Source organism: Gambusia affinis, linkage group LG20 (assembly GCF_019740435.1).
Source record: "Gambusia affinis linkage group LG20, SWU_Gaff_1.0, whole genome shotgun sequence".
Classification (NCBI taxonomy): Eukaryota; Metazoa; Chordata; class Actinopteri; order Cyprinodontiformes; family Poeciliidae; genus Gambusia; species Gambusia affinis.
This window is the reverse complement of record NC_057887.1, coordinates 12,236,369-12,261,548: the sequence shown is the minus strand read 5'-3', so window position 1 is coordinate 12,261,548 and position 25,180 is coordinate 12,236,369. Positions and strand designations below refer to the sequence as shown.

Genomic DNA, 25,180 nt, shown 5'->3' with positions numbered 1-25,180 from the left:
TGGACTTTTGATTTTTATCTGCCGGCTCATTTTATTTTTTCCTTTGTTGTTGTCAGTTTTGGAGGAGAGAATATTTTCCCTCCTCCTACGGTACAACTGCAACAAAAGAAGAGCTTTTAACCATCAGGGAAAAAAATTAATAAAATAAAATGCAGAAAATTAGATTAACACTTTGACAGCTAAAGTAATCGAGTGTCACTTTTGTGTCTCTGGTAATAACTTGTCTCTGGAAATGAAATGTGGTGATATCTTCTGAAACATTCATTGAAGACATTTGTACAATTTCCAAATCAAGGAACGGGTAGGCGCTCCAGGCAAATATATAGATTAGTTTAAAGTTGTGTATTTGCTGAAAAGACCTTCTTCAATCCTCTCCTCGCACTTTTGATTTCCCTTTCATCCTCCGTCTTTGTTCATTCTCTTTGCCTCGGTTTAATCCACTTATATATGAACTACCATCAAGCATCCTAAACAGGTATAATTTCATGGTAGCAGTGAACAAATTAACACAAGTTCAAAACAATATTATTCCATGTCTTAAGGGGAGAAATGACAGAGCCAGCTCACTAACTGGATAAAGATGAGGGAAGAGCAGGAGGAAAATAGAAGCAGTTATCAGCATGTGTGTGCATAGTATTTTTATGCCTTTCTACTTTATCTGATGAAGTGACAGTCACAGTGGATTTTCAGGAATTCTGTTTTCACTGGGGATAAACCCCTTTTTATCTGCCATTAAACAAAATTTTGTTATAAACTCTTAAATATGTGATTGCACTTGGACTAGAATGTTGCTAAAAACCTATTTCCCTGCCAGAAGAAAAATGTTTGTGTGAGTATATTGAACCTAATGTGGATACGGATGAGTTTCATTCTATGTTTCACTGTTCTTTGTATTATGAGAAATAATTTTTTATCATGGTTTAACTGAAAAAAAAAATTAAAAAAAATCACTGCTCTGTTTTGGATGTCCGCAACACATATGTTAAGTTGGGTATTTAATGAAAGCTATTTTTTAAGTTAGCAACATTCAATGAACAAGCTTGGTGACAAAGACAGAGAGTTTTGTAGTGTCAATAGTTCATCTTTTTTTGAGGTGGATTTTTTTTTATTTATTTATTTGCAAATGATTTATAATGTTTGGGAATCTTGTTCAGTGGCCTCCTTGATATCCTTAGATGTTTTTAGATATATAAGGTGTATCTTGTACTGTAGCCTGGGCACTACAGTATGGTGCATGACACTCTAATAAATAAATCAAATGAAATCAAAAATCTTTGCCTAATAAAATTTTTTATTTTGTTCTAGCATCTTCCTGGGATCGGTGAAACATGTAGCTTTGGCTCCTGTAACTGAAATATCTCCACATTAAGGTCCTTTCTGTGTTTTGTTGGAGTACGTATCGTTAGCTTGCTCCTTTTGTTTTCTTTTAGATGTTCTGCTTCATGTTAAACCAAAAGCATGTTTTTCTTTTTTGTTCCATTCTTTGTTAATTAAATGAAATAGGAAAAAAAAAAAACTAGAAAAATGCAGTTTTGTAACTTAGAAGCTGTTTATTTACTTTGATCCAATATTTGCATTTTGCAGTTTGAAGAGCAAAACAAAATATTTGAACAGAAAAAAATATTAGGACAAAAAAGGATTAACCGACCAACTGATTTGGAATTTTTAGGCTTTTTCAACTTGTCATCACTGTAGCTCTATTACCATCAGTCTAGTTTTTACAGAAGCGCAAGAGTAGCATCCAGTCGCAGTACATCAAGTCATCACATCAGGACACAGCTTGGACACAGCATTTCTCCCTGGCTGCCTCTAATGGATTCCTGGCCAAAAAAAAAAGCCCATTTTTTGTCTCCCTACTTTCTTCTTTACAGCCTCGAGAAACAATAGATTTTCTTTTGAACTTTCTTTCCTCTCTTACTCTTGCACTTCATCACTCTTTGTTTTCTGCGCCTCAGAAGAATGAGTCAAAAGTCCAAGAAAGAACAGGCTGTTGGTTTTATAATGTGCATCTAGAATTACCAGTGCATCACTTTGCTTTAGGCAGGTGTGCTGGTAAGAGTCAGGTTTTGGCTATGAATAAGTGTAATATTTGCTTATGGCAATTATTAATAAAACTAGTCAAGCAGTTTAGCAACAATCATTGTTTATAAGCATGTACCAGATATAAAATAGATAAAGGCATAAGTCTGACAATGGGTAAAACCTTGCTGCAACGCTGTAGGATTGCCAACTGAACCACCCTATAACCACACATTAACAGTGGCACAATTATTTACAACTTTGAAAACTCTTAGAAATTACATATAACTGAAGTGACTTTTCAGTTTATGCCTAAATATAAGGTGTAACTAAAGGACTAATATGCACACACCATGCCCACCATCAAGTGTGCTGACGGTTCTGCTATGTGGGCTTGTTTATCTCATGTTCTGGGAGACTTTTTGTAGTTCATGGCCTTTTGAAATACCAGCGCATTTCAAATAAAAAAAAAATCTGTTCTTATCACTGAGCAATTAAAAAGAATTAGATTTAATTAGATGTAAAACAACCTGTTCTTACGAACATTAGTTTCTTCCTGAATCACAGATAAATGCTAATTACTTTTGCGAAGGTTGCAACTGCTGCATACTAGATAGATTATGAATATAAAGATATATTTCTGGCATGTTTACATTATATCATTTGGGTGTAAAAACCTCCTATTGTAGTTAGATCATAGGTGATAAAAAGTGTTTGAGGGTTTTTTTTTTGTTACTTTATTTTTCATTTACATTTGTTTTTGTTTGTATTGTATTGTTTTTTTAGTGTCTTTGGGTGTTTTGAAAGAAGCTAACAAGTATGATGCATTATTATTGATTATTATTATTATTATTATTATTATTATTATTATTATTATTATTATTATTATTATTATTATTATTATTCACAGCACAACAAATACACACCATTTGAAATATCAACAGAATATATTAATACAAAGCATGTGCATAAGTGGTTGTATGTGGTTTAGTTCCTTAAGAAAATACAAATACGAGGTGCTGTGGTGGAGCAGGGGTAAAGCGGCTGTCACAGGTTCAAGTCCTGACCTGATGACCTTTGTCGCATGTCCTCCTCCTCTCTCATTACCGACCTTCCTGTCTGACCACTCTCAAATAAAAGCCAAAAAAACCTTTTAAGAAGTGAATGTAGAAACACTCCTAGAAATGTTCAGAATTCATTTCACTTTGGGGGGATTTTATTTGACAAACAGACGCAAATTAGTTCCACAGTACAGACAGTAAAGATGGAAAATGTGTGTGACAGATATGAACAAGTCTTACCACAAATGTTTAGGTTTTGGATAAAGATTCTGGTGGAAAAATCAGTCTTCATTTTTTTGCAAACTCCTAAAAAAAGGTTGCTGGATTATCTTGGACTTCAGACTCCCTCCATCTCTCAATCAACACTGACAATCTTCCCTGTCTCAACTGAAGCAAAGATGCACAATATGTAAAGCTTTAATAGAAGCTGATAAATGTTTTAAATTAATTTGTAACATATTAAAATTGCTTGTTAACAGACATAGCGATTAGTTATTTTCTTGGCCCATTTCCATTCCGACTGAGAATCGTTTAAATGTCGCAGTGTATTATTTCGATATGACCACAATGTTCAAAAAAATACCCTTCCAAAAAAATAATGACTAAGGTGATAAAGTTAAAATAACCTCAAACTGGTTTTCTTGAAATTATCAAAAATTTCCACTACAATAACCACCACAGTCACCAAATCTCAGTCTAATAGCACCTTTGGGATGTTGTGGACGTTGAGATTCACATCTTTAATTTGCATTCTACAAACCTGTAGTAATTAAGTGACGTTGCCATGACAATATGAATCAAAATCCCTATAGGGATGTTTTTATCACTCTTTTAGATCTATGCTATGAAAATTTCTGGACTTCTTCCGAAGGGAACCCGACACTGGCAGAGTGTAGTAGTTATATGACTTCATAATTAAAGTCAAGTTCAACATAATGAAAGTCATATCGACTTAGACAAGTCACTGTGAGATTAACCTCATGATTACACTGGTGTCCTCATGGACCCATTGACTTACATGTAAGCATTTTGACGGTGACAGGTGACATAAGAGAGAAAGCGGAATGTGCCTAATAAAGTGGACAAGAAGTATATATTGACTTTCATTTTCAACCTGGATTTTAATTATGAGCTGCTCTCAAGGGTTTCTTCCCACTTTTGTCAGTACAGATTATTGGAGAAAGCTTTATGGAAATAGTTGATGAAAGTTTTCTGAAGCAGACAGTTGTCTCTTTGTGTTATCTTTGTGTAAGTGGAGGATAACAGAAGGAACATGTAGTAGCTGCTCTCCTCAAAGCCTTTAGACAAATTACCACTATTGATTTCTAGTATCCTCAGACAGAACACCTCTTCTACCTGTCATGTTTAGTGTATGTAAGCCATTATGAAGAATGAACAGAATAAAGACTTCTAGTTGATCTATGGTATGGACATTTTTTGTGTTCCGTGAGACACCATAAGACATATAATCATTCTGTTAGAAAATCAGCAGCCTTACTTTTTCCATCATCCATAAAATAAATAATTAGGCTGTGAAAACTACTAATTTCCCACTGCACCTGCTTTTGTTTACACGACACAAGCTGTTGAAAGTGACGTTGCCGTAAGAGAGCTCATTAAACGGAAGTAAAGAAGCGTCAAACTGTTTTATGAGGGCAGTGGCCTTTCTGAAAGCACCAAATTCCAGAATAAAAAATAAAAAAAACATATAAAAAAAGAAATTAACAATTACAAGTTAGGAACCACAGGCTGTCCTATGTTTCTTATTTATTTATTTTTTTCATGATGCAATTGTGATTGCAATGATTGCACTTGTTTTTAGATCAGGTTCTAAATTAATTGCTCTGTTTAGCTGAGAGGTTTTTAAACACCTGGATGAAAGGAAAATTCTCAAGTGCCAGCAATTGCATTTCCAGTGGGGACTAAGATGTCATCCTCATGGCCTGATGTTTTTTTTGTTTTTTTTTTCTTTTCTTCTTACTGATCATTTGCTGTAATTGCAGTGTGGCTTCTAATGCTTGAAAATTGAAGTTTATAAAATGTAAAATTTAAGCTATCTCAGAAAAAAATGTCGGAACTAACCTTGGGAACTGGCAGCAGACTTTAATGACAGATCATAGCCTTGCCACCTATCATCAGCCATCTCTATCTTTCTTTATTTTCATTATTCCGTCCTCCCTCTCCATCCCTCTCTGAGCTCATTCCTCCCTCTTTCCTCATGTCCCTCTATCCGTCTCCCTGCCACTCCTCCGTCTAATCATTTCTCCTGAGTGGGGCTAATTAAAGGGGATCTGACGGAGTGCGCTGACCACAGGAACATCAATCAATCCCTGTCCGACACAGCGAGCCTCCCCGCCGGCTCCTCCGACCTGCTGCCAACGCGCACAACTCCGCAAAGGTTAATTGTATTCATTATATAAGGGATGGAGTGAAAGAGGGAGGCAAAGAATGAGCGAGAACGCTATCTAAAGTCACCCTGAAGGTTCTGCCGTGTTGGTAAATTCTCTGTAGGCCACAGTAAGGTTAAACTTGGATCAACAACACCACCTGTCACCTGTTTACCTCTTAATCTTTCCAACTAAGACCTTTATGTGGCCCTGTAGTTTCGTTCACATGGTGCTCCATCAGCCACTCAACTTGCCTCTCTTCCTTCTTGGCTGAACACATATACATAATTGTATTCATTTAGCTGATGGAACATATGAAAGGAGTCACGCATCATTAATAGAAAATTCTGATTAGCTGATTAAGCCCTAACAGATTCATTTAGACCCTTGGATCCGACTGACATTACTGGTAATGAGTTTTGATTTTGTTCATTTTTTTGTTAAATATATTAACAGCTTTTCAACACCCTCAGCCATTTGTCACCACAGTTCTGTGTTACTTTGATAGCTTCCACTTTCAAAGCACAGATGAAGTAGTTTTTTTAATTTTTTTTTATGGATTCAATTAAATGTGTTACACTTAACTGTTCTTTATTGATTTACTAAATTCTTTGGTCAATTTATTTGCCCTGATCAAACCTCGGGTTTTACTAGTATTCAGAACTATAGAACTTTCTAGTCTTTCCTTACAGTAGAAAAACTAGAAAGTTCAAAATCTTCAATGTGTTTAATTGGGATTTTGAGTGGTTTCCAACATGAAGTGCTGGACAAGTGAGTTTTTTTTTTCTTTATAAATAAAAATCCTTAATGTATGGTGTGACTTAGCAATAAGCCCATCCTGTCCAATCCATCAGAAGTCACTGAGACATTAAATAGAAAGTGCCTGTATGCCATTGAATCTGGGTATAACTTAGTAAAACTACAGCTTAACCAATTGGGCTGGTAAACATACGTCAGAGAAATAAAGAAACTCAGCAAGCAGGTCAGATAAAAAGTTATGGAGAAGGAAGTGTCCATTCTCAGTCTTCCAGGTCATGAAAATCCTAAGTGATTCAGCGGAGAGCAACTGGACTCCTTCTCTGGTTTCTTGAAGCTGTTTCACCTCTCATCCGAAAGGCTATTTCAGTTCTAAACATGGTTGGAGGTAACAGGCATATAACTTGGTGTGAATTGCTTAAAAACAGCCCAGGGAGACGGATCGGGGCTGAAGAGTAGATGTTAAGAAGATAAATTTGAGTCCATTTCCTCTGTTTAGTGTTGGTTTTTCAAACTTGTTGTCATGTAAATAAACCGCTGATTCTTGACCCAACAAAGAAGAGCAATTATCTACATGAAACAAAAGAAGACTTCTTGCTTTGTGCCTAACACTTAGGAAATATTTCCACCAACTCATGGTGGGCAGCGCAGCAAACATGTGCAAGAAGGATTTTGGCGCATTGCCCTGAACACAGCATCCCCCATGGTGGTGGCAGCATCATACTGTGATAATTTTCTCCTCAGCAGATACAGAGAAACTGGTCAGACTTGATGGGAAGATAGATTGATGGAGGGCAGTTATGAAAGAAACAGAACTGAGGTTTCACCTTCCAGCACAACAACAACATACAGGGAGAGTTGCAACAAATTTAATAGTCCTATGTTAGAATCGCCAAGTCAAAGTGCAGACCTAAATCAAAAAGAGAAAAATTTATACGCGCCTCAAAAACATAAAGCAATTGCATGTCACAGATAAATAGAGTTCATGGCAAAGAGATAAACAATAAAACGTTTGTACTTTGAAGCAGACCTTTGAACGTCTTTCATATGATATTAATTTAGTAAAGATATACTTGTGTTGTATAAAAATTGACTCTCAAATCAATTCAGAGACATGAAAAATATCAGAGACTGTTTAAAATTCATATATAATTTCTACTCTTGCCAAACTTTTACTCTGTGAATACACACATCCAGCCTGACTAATCACCCTCTACATTTGGTAGAAACAATTAACATAACTGAGGTCAGCCTTATTAGCATAATTATGTTTTCAAGTGGAGCTTTGGATCTGCATTTCCACGATCTGAAACCGGGCTGTTGGCACGTTGTGAGGTGCTTTACATGTGAGTGGAAAAGCTAACCAACAGGTGGCTGCTTTGAATGGAGGATTTAGTTTTTTGACACATGAATGATGAGTCCAGATTGATGCCAAAAGATGTACGTGAATTGAGTAAATAAAACTATGTCTGTCTACCCAGCATTCCACATAAAAAAAAATCAGATAAACAAATAACTTCTAAAGGAAAAAAAACACTGTCAGGTTTTCAGTTTTCACCAACAGAGCTTGTTTGTTTCACCATTAGGTTTTGTTTTACCAATAGTTAATTGGTAATATATTGAATAAACATTTATGTGTAACATTTAACTGCCTAACAAAAGTGGAAATAAAACAAAAGGCAATTACATAGGAGTTTCACTATTGACAGTCCACTGCAAGTACTTTGATGATTTTTTTGGGTGGAGGGTTATAAACTATCTTGATATCTTGTAAGTTTTTTTGCTGCGGAAGTCCAAAATACAACCTCAACCCCCAAAAACTTGGAGGCATTTTTTTCTCATTTTTCTGACAACGTACCTAGAAAACATACAAAAAAAAAAAAACATTGGCAGATCAGATGCCAAAGTCAACAGAAATGTTTATCAGCTATGATAAGCTTAAAGTCCATCTCTAAATAAAGTAACACCTTTTAATTTGTATTTATTTATTTGATAAACGAGCAATAACTCCAGATATTTGTACTTCATACAACATACAGTGTTTTTAAGGAAACATTTTTTGCAAACTGAAATACAAGCTCATTAGGAGCAAAAAAGAAAACTACAAAAAAGAGTTTTTGCATCTACACAGATACACAGATTTGCTTTAGGATGAAGAAATACAATCTGGCTCACACAGCCTCCGGATCAAGAGAATCATGTGTTACGCTGAGGATAAATGAAACCTCAGCTCAGAGAAGCTGATCTGTTTTTAAACTTGGAGAAAAACATTTCCAGGACAAGCTAATGTGTTCAGACTGACCAATTTACAGTTTCTCTCTGATTCACTTTTGGATATTTATTATTAAATGAAAAGGCGCTGTTACACTTTGTGCTTTGCCCTCCGTGTTAGAAGGTTACTTACTCTCTAAAAACTGTAACACAATCTTGAATTAAATATTGCCTCTTATGCTCAAACATATTAAAATGTATGCCAACATATAGAATTTAACTTGAAATTTTCTCATTGGGAATAAATTCACTGAAGAGTCTGTTTCAATAGCTTTGAAACAGACCCCGCAGTTCCCCTTGCTGCTCTGCTCTTCTGCACATATGACCAAGTCTGTACTTCCGTAAGTTTGACCCCTGATTATTGTAATGTTTTTGTATACATCATACAATATTTTGCAGTGGTTTTAATCCATCCCTGAAGGTGAGACTTTTAAAAAGTGGTCTCTATCTTTTGTCTGCAGATGTTTTGAAGGGTTTATAAAGTTTATTTTTGGACAATGAAAACATTGTCGTCCCTTTTCAGTACCTCACCATTTTCAGGGAAACAATTTTATTTATTTATTCTGCTGGTTTATTAAGCCTAAATCTGATATATGAATGATTAGGGTTTAAAAAAAGCTCCAAACTTAAAAGAAAGCTCAGTGATGATCAATACGTTATCTCTTATAAAGGTACCAGCAATAACATAACTTTGAAACATCTTCAGGAAGTCTCAAGACTTCTACTCAATATTCCTTTAAAGATTACAAAAATGCATTGCCACTTAGGAGACAAAATGTCAAAAAATGATCTTGTTTTTTACTCAAACAACCAGGATATTGGTTCAATTTGTTTTATGTTTTTACTTTGTATTTTTCTGTCATAAGATATGGGACTGTTTGTAGACTGCAGTAGTGCAACAATCAAACATTACTTCACAGTCAATACGTGGACTGCTTAAATGTGAATGCAATATTTATATGTCTAAAACCTTTCAGAGGGGGTGTATTCAAACTTTTCTTGGCAAAATGGATCAACGTGCCAAAGCACATCAAGAGTTGCCACCTCAGGGAACATCTTTGGAATATCAAAACACCCCTCACCCCCTTCCCACCTAAATCCACCCACACACATACACACATCTGTGTTTCTACCCATATTAGGACTTTATATTGACTTCAGTTCATTTTAGTAATTGCATTTATGCCTAACCCAAACCATTATTAGTCTGTTTCCAACCTTAACCAAGACCTAATTTAAACCATACTTCTAGTACATACACTCACACACACATGCCAGCACACGCCCACACACACACATCTGGCTCATTTACATCATCAATACCAAAACATCTTTATTATTAACCTTACCAAATAGAGAACTTCTGAATCCAATTACATGTTGTTATGGCAGAAAGTGATTCCCCCACTACTGAAGATTATTCTCTGACCTTCCAGATGCTGTTTGTTAAAGAACTATTCAAGATTTAAAAAAAATCTGAATGTAACAGCAAAGACAGTCCGGAACCTCCTAGAGGAAAATCTTTCACCTCGTGCAATAAGGATATTCCTTGACAAAACTTTCCATGCTTGAGTGGCTCTCAAATTAAGCATGTACAACTCAGTGAGAGCTAATTCACTGAGTTGCTGCCATCTCAAAGATTCCACCAGAGACTCTTAACTGCTGAAATAGTTGGCCACCCTGTGGATCTCCCATTGCAACATCTTTTAGTAGTTATTGGGAGGTTGTTAAAATGATAGAAGCTGCTGTGCTCCGTCTGTGTACATGATCGCCCAAAGTGGGCTTCATAGGAGGTCAAGCAGCACTAAGGATAGAGCCTTAAATTGTGTTGTTTGGACATGAGCAATCTGCATATAAAAAGACAACTTAACACATAAATAGTTATAACTGTTTGGTTTTTCTCTATTAACACTTTGTCTTTTTAATGTTTTCATCGTAAAAGCTAATAGCTCTTCAGGACAGTCTGTTCGCAAGTTGTCCTAACATTGACATAACGAGTTTTTGACATTATTTATCCTGTTGATGGTGCAACAACATCCAGTTCAGTTCCAGGGGTTTTATGACTCAAAGAATGAAAGAAGAAACAAAGAAAAGAAATGCATAGAAAAAGAAACAGGAAGAAGAAGTAAAGAAAGACTTTAATAATTTCTTTGAGATGTTCCCTTATGTAAATGGATGTCTCCATCACATTATACAAGGCATTGTTAGACATACATGGATAAAAACAAGAAATAGGAAAATTACAATATCTGGAAATAATAATAATAATAATAATAATAATAATAATAATAATAATAATAATAATAATAATAATTATAAATAAAAAAAAACTGATTTCCCTTCCGTATTCTAAAATAGTTTGAATCTGTTCTTGATGGTACATAAACACAGAACTAATTTAACACTGTCATTATTTATGAAGCAAAGAATGGATAATAGGTGAAATTCACCCCCTAACAGCTCTCAGTAATTGTATGACTTCAACAGTCTCTAAAATCACTACTGAGGAATTTTGGCCCACTTATCTTCCCAACATTTCTTCAGGTCATTGAGGTTGGTGGACATTCATTTCTGCACAGCTATTTTATCACACTGTGGTTAGGATTTGACAATTTATTGCGCTGTGATTATGTTCTTTTTATAACATAATCAGAAGTTTGCTGCAGTATTTAGAATCATTGTTTAGGCCATGTTACAGCTGTTACACACATGGTGTGGCATTTCCCTCCAAGACTGTAAAACAAGTTCAGTTCCCGACACCCCTTAGTTGATGTGAGGTGTTTGTATCAACACATTAAATGTATTTGGTTGTCTCCAAACATGTATAATTATTTAATGTGTGTTGATGAATGGTTGATAATCAATCTTCAATGGTTCTCATTGGTTTCTCAACTGCTGACTATATTGTGTTTTTTATTACTTTTTGTGTGTTTTTATGATGGAAAGCACTTCAAACTGCCTTGTTGCTGAAATGTGATGTACAAATAAACTTGATTGATTACACTAGTGCCTAATATTTTTACCTTAATTTTGTAGCCTAAGGGGCAATGTTCCAAAAAGTCTTGTAGATTGTTTCAAAGCAGCTTTGTAAACCTCACATGTTCTGCTATATTCTTTTTGGAAAGCAGAGTATTTCCTCTGATCTCTCTTCAAAATAAGTCATGTTTGTTCTATCTTGTTCTTTTAGTCCTGTCATTAAAATTGCTGGCTGAATTTTAAAGAGTGCTGGTAAATGGTAAATTTGAGCCAATTTGGAAATGGCCTCATAGTCATACCCAGGAAGGTGGAAAACAATTTCTCTTCTTGGTATTATTATTAATGAAGATCAACATGCACAAACTGAAAAAAACTATCATCTGAAGTCTGTTGATAAACAGTTAATCAGTGCACTGCATTTACTTTGTTTCCTTCTAAATCAAATGAAAGGGTATATTCAGACACAGCTTTTGTTTTATTCTAACAGCATGTTTTTTTAAAATAAATATTAGGGGTTTTAAACGTGTTTTTGTACATTTTGGTTTAGTTGTAACTTGTGAATTATCTTCGAGCCTGCTTAAGACCAGTTCAGTTTCATATTGTCATGATGGATACAACCCTGGAATGAAATAGGATATAGTATTTTGTCATGAAAGACATCTAGAGCTATGGTTATACACTGTTTGACTCAAAGACTACTGGCTTATTGACTCCTTGCTGTATGGAGCATATAGTACAGCGACAAGTGGCAACATATAAAAAAACAACATCAATTCACAGTTCAGCAGTTAGATGTTGCATCGACACCACACAATATTGCTCCCAGACTACAACTCATCATGTTGTGTATATGATGATTTGTGTATATAATGTGTGTATATTAGTATCCAAATATATTCTTACTCTAGCACAATTTTACATTGTCAATTAACCGCAACTGATGTATAATGAACCCTAATTAGCACTTACGTGTGAAGTTAAAAGAAAAAGAAAATGATACATAGTAAATTTTTTTACAGATGATCTGAAAAATGTGGCATTAATTAATATTCAGACTTCTCTACCCCTCTGTTTCTATATAAAATGTAGAACCACCAGTCTTCAACAGTACAACAGTCTTCAGGAAACACCTAGTTAGTAAACAAATTGTGCCTTGTCCCCTTCATTTTTTCAAAGATTGTTTTTAATTTTCTGTGATTAATATTTGTATTTTCTCAACTGCTCCATATTATGGTAGGTCCAAGACATTGTTCAAACTTGTTAGATGTTGTTCATCTATTTGGTTGAATTAGTAATTTTCAATTTCAGAGTTTGTTTGTCTTTTTGTTTTGTTACAGGTACTTAATCCCCTCCCTAGATCGCTCTCATGCTGGCTTCTACCGCTGCATCGTGAGGAATCGGGTGGGAGCCCTTCTGCAGAGACGTACAGAAGTACAAGTGGCCTGTAAGTGCACACACAGACTAATGGAACAAATGGAGGAGCGCGTGGATCTGGAGCAAGACGGAGGGTGCATGTGCTTAATTGCATGCAGAGTACACAATATGCCCACATTCTCTTTGGCTGCCTTTGTATCAAGGACTGACTGGGGAGGGACAGATGCTGGTGGGGTGAAAGATCTACCTGCATCTCATTCAAAGTGTTATCAACCCAGACAGCTGTTCCACTCAGCATTCTCATTAGATTGATTTTTGTTGCTATGGTTCTTTTTAACTTTGCTTCATTTCAATATGACCGCAGCTTATTTCAGACTCCCTCTTTTGTCAACAACATCTGTTGTTTCTTAGTGGAAAGTGCCGCTCCCCTGCACTGAATTCCTGTAAATTTTCCCCCAGACGCTTTCAGGCTGCTCAGATTCCTCCTCTCGTTAACAAGCTATTAGAGATGCACAGTAGAGGCGTCTGGAGGACTGTTGCGTTGTGACCACCCACAACCTCTTATGCACAACTGGCCCCCGCAGCCCCATTCTACACGCATTCTCCTGCCTCAGTTTGTTGGGTTTGCTGGCTTCTTCGGGTTGCATGGATATTTTGATTGTATTTCCCGCACCGTGTTTACCTGACAATGCAGTCAGCCAGGTGTGACAGAGAAAGAAGAGGGAGGGAGACGGGGTAGGGCAAACAGTCCTGTTGGTCCACATCTTCAGTGCTGGACAAATAGAACATTAGTGTCAGCACCTCCCTCCTTCTGCTTCTCTTTTCACGTTGCTGCATTTTGGATCCTCCATCACCAGCTCTATGTGTTGCCACTTCCTTCCTCTGTTGACTTTGTTTTCTGGCCACCACCGCTTTCTATTTATTTCTTGGCTTGCACCCCACTGTCATTCAGTTCCTCTACATTCCTGCATCTCTCTCATTTCCATAATTCTCTTTTGTCCTTGTATCTGTTGCTCAAACTATGAAGAGTTCCGACAGAGATGCAAAGTAAAAAAAAAGAAAACAAGACTTTGGGATACCTACAGAAAAAAATGGATAAGATAGAAAAGAATGGGAGTGGAAGAAAAGATAGAGAAATTTCCTTTTGGTGTCTGCTTCATTGAACCGACACTACTGTGAATGCAAAGACACACCCTAGAGAAAGGGAAACACTGAAAGGTATTACAGATTGGGGAAGGAAGGGGAGGAGGACCTCCCATCACAAAAACCGCAGATCAAAGTCGGAGGGATTTGCAGACTCCCCAGATTTTCATTTAAGCTAAGCACCATGGCTACGGTGCAAAGCCAGATTACCTCTTTTTGTTGTTCTCTTTGAAAAAGAGCGGGAGAAGGTAAAATAACATTTTCACCAATACACAAACACTCCAACATTGCTAGTTTGAAGTCTCTCACCTTGATCTCTCCACATTTCAGACATAAATACATCCAAGCTGTTTCTTACTCTTAATTGACATTTTGATGTAATGATTAATTCATTTCAGATGAGTTTTCATTATTACTCCCTCTCAAAATAAAGAAGCAAAAATCTCATTCTTCTCCTGTGTCATTTTGTCTTACTGACTGCATCAGATCAGGGGAAAGAAAGAACTCAGAGATCTCCTTTAACTCCAGTCTTTGAAGCACCAGGAATATTGTTGCAGTATTTTTATTTTTTTTTTGTAAGAAGTCAAAATATGAAACAAATGTGAGAAATAAAGCTTTGGAAGAGGGAGAAAAATAAGATCCAACGTAAAGTCAATTTAGCTTCCCCTTAATGTCCTTTTGTGACTCATTACATGTTGCCTCTGAAAAGCCTTTCATAATTTAATGTGGAAACCATAGTAACAGCTCTACTCTGTCTGTCAAAGTAACATTTTAGAGCTCAAAGCAAATGGCAGCAGCCCTGAGGTCACCAAAGGAAAGAGAGCGACATTTGTTTCAGTGACTCCATATGTGTGGCTTTTCAACACTCCTGTGTTATCTGTCATGCCCCCTGGCACTGCTTGACTTTGTTTTTGTGGTTTATTCGTCTTTTTCTAGTTATGGGCAGTTTTGAAGAGGGTGAGCGCACTCAGTCTGTCTCTCAGGGGGAGGGCGCCGTTATTCCAGCACCACGGATTCGGAGTTTCCCCCAGCCGCAAGTTACCTGGTTCAGAGATGGACGGAAGATTCCGCCTAGCAGTCGCATGTAAGTTTGGTCTTTTTTGCATCTTATCAAGGGAGTGTCTTAGTCTTAAAGTTGCTGGATTGCTGCTCATTTATAATCACGTTTAACCCTAACATTTTTATCAAGCACATCTTCATTGGTATTTCTGGTCTTTTTCAATCTGGTCTAAAATCTAGAGATAATATCATCAGCTACAGTTCTTTGCAAATGTTTCCTTAAGTACAGCACACCTTCCAACCTACCAAAACTCAGCCATCCACTTAAACCTGCTGGGTGAGAAGAACATTGTTCAGAGGAGTAGCAAAAGAATACAGTAAATTTGGAATGGCTGCAGAGATTCATTACTCAGTTGGGAGAAGCAGTCTATGGGACAACTATTACTTACATAATCTATATTCTAGCCCTTATTGATGGATGGCAAGAGGAAAGTCATTGTTGGAAGAAAGAAGTTTGCATTTTCCCACAAGACATGTGAGAAGGAGTTCAAGTACCTCAAATCTTGCTCACATGTGAGCAGTGTTGGGTAGTAACGGATTACATGTAACGACGTTACGTAATTTAATTACAAAAAAAGAGTAACTGTAATTCGTTACAGTTACATTGAGAAAATATGTAATCCAGTTACAGTTACTTCCGAAAATATTAAGAATTACAAATTTAGTTAAATTTTTTTAAAAATATAAACAAAAACCTTTGCGAAATATGTAATGATTTTTTTATTGCTTTTCGGTCTTTATCGCCGTTTCCCGCTACGGCTCCTTGTCTCTATCATATCCGCAATGCCACTCTGATGTTCCACCCTGTGCTGGTGGAGCCTCCTGGAGGAACAGCAAGCGAGCGGACGGTTCCATTTCAGCTCAAGCAGCGCATCAAAAATGACAGCCTTCCAGCACTAGAAATTAAAGGAGCATTTTATTTATGTAACCCAGGCTCTCCCTCTTCAGACCTGCAGCTGGTGGAAGACACCCTATGGGCTCTGCGTTGTGTTTCTTTTCGTGAAAGTGGGGTGTGTTCGGTGCAAAACAAGATGCAATCTGCAGCCAACTGGCACACTGAACAAACAGAAAAAAAGATCGGCATACCAACGCAATGTATATTTACACGGGCTGGCGGACTGCTGCTTACCTTACAGGCAGTAAACACACTGTAAGGAATACAGCAGCTTCGCGCAAAATCCCTGCACTACGATTGTCCCCGGCAGGACAAACATCTCGGAATTGTGGTAATACCAGCAATTACAGAAAACAATAGTACCCTCTTCTGTAACATTTATGCACTGCTTTACATTTACATCTGTGAAAATGGCTCAAATTTAACCGTGCAGTGCAATAAGTGTTTGCCAGCTATCAAGAACTTGTCCACGTCGAAGCAATCTATGTCAAACCTGAGGAAACATTTAGAGGTAATTGCAGCTCACTGATAGACGAAGGTATTGTTTTACAAATATTTGACTGTTTGGTGTTGATGCATGACAAACGTTGGAATCTATTCCTTCCCATGAGACATTGTATGCAATGTGCTAGTGTTATGGTTTTCATGAACATAAAGTAAACTAGAAAATTCTTGAAGAAATTTAACTGGGGCCTGCCAAAGTGTGCCCGTTGGTTTGGACCCAGGGTTCTGATGCTAAAAATTAGCATCAATGCTAAGCTTAGCTGAATAGTAGTCATTAGCTTGTGGAAAGTCACAAGTATGTTAAGTAAGCTGGAGTACAGCATTCAGTCAGTTAAAATTAGTCTATAAGCTGAAATTAGCCAAAATGTTAATGTAAGCCTAAATACTTTCAGCAGCATGTGGGGTATCATTAGAATGTTCTCTATAATTTACTTACTCCATTCAGTATACTAACCATGGCTATTAAGTCAGAAAAATAGGTAATAGCTTATTTAAGATAAAAGGCTAATGCTAATAAACTGCCTTGCTGTGCAGTTCCCTAACCTGAGAGAAACAGATAATGCAGAATCATATTATTGCACTGCCTGTGGCGGTGCACTAACCTGCGGTGCACTAAGAACAATAAAATGTTGAACATGGTTCAATACTCATTAAAACCTTAAAGTAATCAAAAAGTAATCAAAAGTAATTAGTTACATTACTTTTTAAAAGTAATCGAAAAAGTTACACTACAATTACCTTTTAAACAAGGTAACTTGTAACTGTAACGGATTACATTTTTAAAGTAACTTACCCAACACTGCATGTGAGGGGGGGATAGAGTGGGAGGTCAAAGGATGCATGGGCCTGTTGTGGTGAAGAGAGCAGTGAGCTGAAAGGCAAGGCTCTCAGTTCACCAATCTGTCTACATTTCTACCATCATCTATAGTCATAAAATTTGGTTGATGAACAAAATATTGACATTTTGGATACAAACAAATGAAATGACTTTCCTCTGCATGAAAGTTGGATACATTCTAAGTGATAGGCTGTGGCGTTTGGTTTTCTTGAAGGTGATCGGCGTAAAGTCACTAATTCTCCACATTGAAAAGAGTCAGATGAGGTGGCTCGGGCCCCTGGACGCCTCCCTTGGCCATCCCAAGGCCAAGGGAGGCATTACCCTCCAGGAAGAGGATGCTCTGGATGCTACAAGGACTTTAGACCAGTGTGGATGTTTACCTTTCAGTCGGAAAAAAACCTTGAAGATACCACCCGTGCTTCGGCCGGGTGGTTTCAATCTAAGTCAATTGATGTGTTAGTTGATCATGGCCTCTGTGGCTGTCCTAACTTTTTTTTTCCAGTCTTCCAGTGTAAAATGTAAAGTTCAAGCCAAAGTCAAATTAAGAATATGGAACAAGCTTTGAAAAGCAATGGTCACAAAGTCTCCAATTGTGTGAAGTTGGAAGAGACATATGCTAAATGACTAGCAGCTCTAGTAACAGTGAAAGGTGGTTTTATAAAATATTGACCTCAGGGCTGAAATGCACAACTTGGTTTACAGATTTGTACAAGTAAAAAATAAAAAAACACACTTTTTGCATGCTTATGCTTGCGCTCCACTTTATTTTGGTCTGTCACATAAAGTACCAATTAAACACTCTGAAGTGTTTTTGATAGAAAGTTTTCACATGCTAAGAGGGATGGAGTACTTTTGCGAGGCACTGTAAATGGATGTGTTTTACCACCGTTCCTATATGGAGCCGGGTTTCCTGTGTGTACCTGCATGTGTGGGCAGTAAAAAGTCTCTGTCTCATCACATCTGCATTTCTCCGCAGTGGGAGGTGACCTTGCCCTTAGTTAGAGTGAATCTTTCTTATCAGCTCCTCTTCATCAGTAATCATACCCTGACCCTGAATCACACTGTGAGACAAGTGCCCAGAGATCCTAAGCAATATCTGGCTGCAGTAGATCTTGGCAAGGCTGGTTTCTTTAGTTCATCTGATTATTTAAAAAAAATGGGTGCTGGACCCAATTAGATGTATATTAATGCTATTTTATATATCTTGAAGGACATAATTGTTTATTAAAATGTTCATATTGTACATGCTGCAGTTTCTTTTTGTCACCATCACATTCACATTCATATGCAGCCCATTTCATTTCTGATGTGTTTGCCCAATTTTAACGAATGCGGATCAGTTTTAGATCCTTGTCTAAAAGCATACAAGTATGGCTGAATGTTTTAGTTTTTGGATAGCTTCTGTTCTTGTTGCAAATAGTCATGGGCCATTTGTTTTAATGTCAAACCACAAAGAATTTCCATTTTCCGGGTTCTTTGTTTTCAACTGTTTTAATGAGAAGCCAAAGAAAGTGCAGGGTTTATCTAGTCATTTTCTACATTCCATAGAGAATTGCGGGATAAGTCTGTATCTCTTAGAGAATGTTGAAGTCTGATATTTTCACACTTCAATAATTTGTAAGATGTCATTATGTAAAATAAGACAAAATCAGACTATTTGTAAGAACTTAGCTATGTGCAAATGCTAGATTTCTTTTTATTTTATCACTCAAAATACAAGAAAGTAATCTACAGCTGGTATTGGAACATAACACTGTTATTTTTCAATGCTGTGTCTTACTGCTCTTTAGAATTAGTTTGACTGAAAGTGGCACTGGTTTGGACGTGTGTTCATGCAACTGCACTCTCCCATTTCATTAGTTTGGCTGACTGGGAAAACTCACCACAATAGCAGGAGTTTCTGCTAGGAGGACACACGGAGACTGGAAGACTGTTTGTTAAATTCAATATTTTTTTTCCACAGCCCTGGGTCCCCTCTTTGGATTCAGAATGGCATGACTCAAAGGAAAAATGAAACATAAACCTTGGAGGAATGTTACACCAACTAAGCTTACTTTAGGAACCCTTATAGTTAGTAGCATTTCGCAAAACTGAACCCAATGGGTGATCAATTCTGGTTTTCATAGGCTGACCAGAAGCTCCTTGTTCGTCTCTCTTGAAGGCATCAGAAGAAAACTCTTCTCAGCTTGCAGCAGCAAGGTTTTCAGAGGAAAGAGTTGTCACAAGGGCCTTATCAGCCAGTTTGACACAAACATAGAAGTAATTCAGGCCATGTTGTGTTAGATAACTAGTAAAGAACAAGGATTATAATTTTCAAACCACATTCTTTAGGCAAGTAATACCATGAATGTAAATATAAAATATTAAATCTGTCCTCTTCGATAAAAGTATTCCTTGACTGAAGGTGTTTTCACACTCAATGTGATTAAACTCACAACTATTCCAATTAATAAAAAGAAGTTTCCTAATCATAGGTTTAACACACTAGCCATTATTTCATGGTGATTAACCATTAACTATTTTAAAACCTGTTAGATTTATGTATTAGCCGTTATTGCACAAGATGCTTTCTGACAAGTATTATCAGACATTTACACCAGACTGTTTTTCGGACTATAACGCATTGACGTCATAAAAACAATAATATTTCAAAGATTCTTAGACTTTGTTGTTGTAGGGTACGAGATTATTTTTGTTGTTTGTGGCCTACAATAAAACTTTTCAAGGTACGTAAGGAAAGCGACCTTTGTGGGTAAAAGGTCAGATCAGAGGTATTCTATGCTGTACAGTTTTATTTTTTCCTTATTTCTCTTGCATTGTGTCACCTTATGTCTTTGTGCCCTTTTGACAGTTTTTTTTTTTTTTTTTCTCACTCATGTTTCAGTTACCAATTAGTCCCCCACGTGTGCTGTCTGGACTCCAGCATTTTTGCCCTTTCATCTGTCAGTTTGTCTGTATTCCCTGCTGACGCTTCCTATGCAAGACTATTCAACATTTGCTGTTAGTGGCTCATTTACTTTCCAAATCTTTCTGTTATTCCTGGAATTCCTGCGTCACCCTCCTCTTGTGTATTTGTTAGCCTGCCTAATTTTTGCAGTTGTGCATCAGCTTAAATAAAGCCATTCCCCCTTCCTTGTCCTCCCTTCCTCCCTTGTCATGCATTTGGGCCCTTCCTCCCTTTCATCTGAAGCCGTAACACCCACTGTGCGTTCTTAGCTGCTCTTCATCCTCACTTCCTACCCTGCAGCTCAGAAAATGCTAATACCACATACACACACACTTTACCAAGGTCACAGTGTGCAAATGAGCACAGTTGATAACTGGCAGCCTTTCTTATTGAAAATCATTTAATTGAATTTGATTCATGCCAGTAGCGTTTACTCCATAGAGGCATCAAAGCCTTGCCAGTGAGGGGTGGAGTGGAGGGAGATCGAGGAAGCGCTACAGAGATTAGCAGCAAAACACAAATTCTACCTTGATGAAGGCACTCTCCAAAAAACAGTGCTCTTCAGGATCGGCTCGAGATGTATAGTCAACTGTCATACACACAGGTTTGTAATAAAATATTGTTGTAAGAAGGGGTTTTGTAATTGGACCAAGTAGCAGTGATGAACAGAGATGGGAAGAGGAAGACTGGAAAAAAAAAGTTAGGACAGCCACAGAGGCCATTTTCACTGTAACACAGTCTGTATCCTACCTTTCTACTTTTTGATTTCCCCTTATTTTCCCTTTCTCGGTACACCTCCTCAGGTGTCATAACTTTAATTTGCAGGCTCTTCAGGGGTCCATCTCTCTGCTTGTCTCTGTGCGTGGACTAATCACACCAGAGCAACAGGAGAGTGTAAAATGTAGTTGGATCCAAAGTGTATGTGACAGTCACCTCCAGCCAATCGAACTTCTAATAAATTTTATACTTATGTTGGAGACTTACTGTAACTTTATCTGTCACAGTGTTTTTATTCCAAACTATATTCTCCTATTTTTCAGTGCATTTCTAGCATGTAGGTTGCAACTGCTGAAATTCTTTGCTGAATTTTCTATTTTAATAAAATAGGATATTCATAAGTGATGTTTTATTTTATTTTATTTTAATTTTTTTTGCCAAGATCAGAGTGCAGGAAGCTTGGAGTGCAACCAGAATGTTTTAGTGTTGCAAAGATCTTTATAAAAAAAAATGTGTTGAGTCATATGATCACTGTTTTCCATTGGATACTGAAATAATTGCATTTACTCAGTTGTGCTTACTTGATTGCATAAAAATGGAATTCTATGAGTAGATTTATTCTACTGCTTGAATATATATATATATGCAATTTCATTGTTTCTTTGTCCTTTTCTATCTTTTGAGCCTGATGAGCATTTTGGTGGATGAGTGATGCTAGTAAACAGTAGATATTTTAAAGGAAACACTTTACACTGTTTTAATATATACAGTAAGTTCTAGTTCAAGAAAAGGTTTTAGTAGCATTTTTTTGAATAAAATTAGATTTGGAAATAATTTTCTTCTGCTCGAAGTTTTTTTATTTAGTAAAAGATGCTTCTTTAGAAGACTTTTTACCAAAATACATTTTTACCTGAGTAATTTCTTTTGTATAACTTGTTACTTCTACTTGAGTAAAATGTATACCAATGGATTGCTACTCTTAAGTACAATTCTTGGCTACTCCTACTTCAGATCAGATAATACTAAAAATGCAGTGCCTTGTAAAACAATATCTATCCACTGAACTTTCATGTTATCACATAACAACAAGTTTCACTGTATTTTACTGGAATTTTAGTGCAACACACAATAGTGGCATACATTTTTACAGTGGAAGGAAAAGATTCATTTTGCATAGCACTTTTCTACCTATCATTTGAAATTTTAAGTATATGGTACAACTGCAAACTGCTAAAGGCAATGGTTTAGATCAAAGCATTTTCATGTGTTACAATGACTTATAGACAACAGAAATACAGTAAATTATGTATTCTAGTTGGGGGTTTATTTCTGTATCGCAATAGTGTGAGTGTGTAGTTAAGAAAAAGCAATAAGTCATACTCACTGTATGGGTGAATGCTGTGACCATAATATAATTATATGTGAGCACAACACACTAACTGGGACCAAGATGTGTAAAAAATAACCTACAGCAACTTAATGAATACTCCATATTTTGCTTCCAAGCTGCCAGACTTCCCCTGGCAATGTCTTGCTATGGCACCATGACTGCTCTCTCTCTGCCACGTGGCCCTTGCAGCTGCTGGTTTTGGCAAAAGGAAAGATTTTTCATTCTGTCTCTGACAGTACACCCAAAACATGCAGATTCCACTGCTATTTTACCATTTTTTACACAGTCTTCAATTTCTGTTCAATATTCAAAAATGTGTCCATGTTTGTCTCATATCTCTGTTGATTATTAAGACTGCATGAATCCGTTCCTCTTAGACAATCATGTCTTTGTTGTATTGTGTTGGGAAAACATGGCACAAAGCGTGAAAATAATTATTTAGTACTAAATGTCATTATTCCTCCCTTATTGAACAGAAATGCATTTGGCAAAGTCTTTCCTATTAAGCTGGTGTGATTTGTTGTGTTATTCTGGAGACTTAATGTGGTGTATAATCAGAACATCCGTCAGTGCACACATTTGCCAGGAAATGTTGGGGCTGCTGGCAAGAGGGTGAGCTTGTCACTGGATGCAGAAGCAGAACCTTTCCTTTGACTGTTTTACCTCCGACAACACTTCACTGAGTCCACTGCCTCTTGTTTTTTCTTGCTGAAACTTCGTATTGGCACTTTGGCATGGATTTTTCTGCATTGCATTGAAACAGGCTCGTAGAAGAATCAGAGGAGGCTGACCTGGAGGAGTTGGCTGGCGGACCTCTCTGGCATTAACAGGTCACAGTTCTTCCAAGTAATCTGCTGTAGCTGCTGATCAATTAGCGACCTTTGCTTACGATGCGTGGTTCCTGTCAGTGGGCTATGGATTTCCTATTAGTCACAAGGACTACCAAATAGCCAAACCCTGTGTCTGAGTTTGTATACAGTTGTTTAGAATTGACCATGAACCCAATATATTTTTTTAAATTACTCTCCGATATATGGTTTTATTTCATGGACTTAATGCTTATGTTTTACTCATTTGTACTTCATATAATTTTAGCTTAAATATATTTTTCAGCTTTAATTCTTAGGAATCCAACCCAAAAATGTCAGCATCTCAGGTTTTGAATTTTTCTGGTTTTGTAGTTTTTATTTAATGGTTTTCTATGTTTGCCTTAATTATCATTCTTTTAATTTGATCAGCATTGTTTTGTTTTACCTGGTCTAGTCTACTTTTAGTTTTAGTTAGATTATGTTTATTATGTAGCCCTTGAGTTTTGTTATTTTTTTTTATAGTCAGATTTATTTTTCCAGTTTTGCTCGTTACTCTCCTTCGACCCCTTTGGCCATTTTCTCTATTTCTCTCTCTCTCCTTTTCAGGTTGCCTCCTGCTGTCTTCCCTCAGACCTACAATCTATTAGCCAATCAGCTCCAGTCTATTGTTCTAGCACAGACTCTTCCAGTATTTAATCTCCTCTATTTTACTCACTCCTTGCTGGTTCCTCCTGTTTTACTCAGTTTCTTTCCCTGTGCCAATCTCTTGTGATCTCCCTGGTTTTTAAAAGTGCTTCATTTACCAGCTTTAATTAATATTAATATTCACCATCTACTCCCCTCCTCAGTCTGCTCTGCATTTGAGTCTTATATCATTCTACAAATTAGGACACAAAACAGTTTATTTATGCTACAGCATCTGAAGGACAAAAAAAAATAGCATAGATGACTAGATAAGGTTTTTATGTTATTGAATCAGCATACTTCAAACAGAATTACATGTTAGAAATGCAAAGGCTTCAAAGTTTCCAGCTGGAAACCACATTCAATGATGTCATAAATACAATATGCTTTAACAGATTCACTCCACTAGCAGAAAGTCTTGACACTGTTTAATGACCAGTGAGGTCACTTTAAAAAAAAAAAAAAAACATTTTAAATTTTTGTCATTGCAAAGATCAAACAACCTCTTCCATCAATCATAATGTGTTATGTATGATTGCTGGCTAACCAGTTGGATGAACTCCAACTGTTTAGCCAGCTGGAACTGGAACTGGAAGTAGCCTGTTCCAACTGGCTAACTGGTTAGCCCTAACTTATTAGGGCTTGTAGGCCTAACAAGTACTCAGCTACAGTATCTGGAATCCAGGATTATATTATTCACTGACACATGGTTACATATGTCTGACTCAAACATCTACCTCCAACGTTTCCTGGTTGTACAAGCAGACAGAGATTTAAAGAAAAAGAGATGTATTAGCAATGTTTCTCAACATCAGATGGCGTCATCCAGGACAGGTTACTGTGAAGTGTCATTTCTGCAGCTCAGATATTGAACCTTCAGCAAAATGTTTCTATCCATATTATTCATCAAGAGAGTTCTCCAGTTTTATTTTGGCAACTGCTTACATATCACCTTCAGCTGCCAACAATGCATGTGATGTCATCAGTTCAGTTGTTGCTAACTTTCAGACACAGCACCCCAATGTGTTTGTGGCAGCATTGACTGATTTTAATCGTGCCTCACTTTGTGTTATACTTCCAAAATTTCAACAGTCTGTCAGCTGCTCTGCCAGAGAAGGCAAGAGGTTGGATTTTTTTTATGCAATTGTTACAGATTTTTACATTTTCAAAGCAAGACCTCATCAATGCTATGACTGAGTGTGTGACCGGTTATATAAAATCCAGCAATCCTGGAAGCCTGGATTTTAGTATGGTCTTACCGGGTCCCCGGCGGTTTGAGGGCCCCAAAAGTTGCTTTGTATTTTTGTGAATGATTAAGGTCAGAATGCCTTAATTTTATCACTGGCAAAG

The 25,180-nt window shown here is 36.9% G+C and overlaps 1 protein-coding gene across 7 annotated transcripts in view; it reads left to right on the top strand.

The window, feature by feature from the left end:
• Window positions 1–25,180, top strand: part of sdk2b (sidekick cell adhesion molecule 2b) — a 315,370-nt gene that overhangs the window by 211,090 nt on the left and 79,100 nt on the right. For all 7 annotated transcript variants that reach the window (XM_044102414.1, XM_044102411.1, XM_044102409.1 and 4 more), the window contains exons 3-4: window positions 12,808–12,914; window positions 14,924–15,071. In XM_044102414.1, the coding sequence (XP_043958349.1) occupies window positions 12,808–12,914; window positions 14,924–15,071 (255 nt within the window). The remainder of the gene's footprint in view (window positions 1–12,807; window positions 12,915–14,923; window positions 15,072–25,180) is intronic.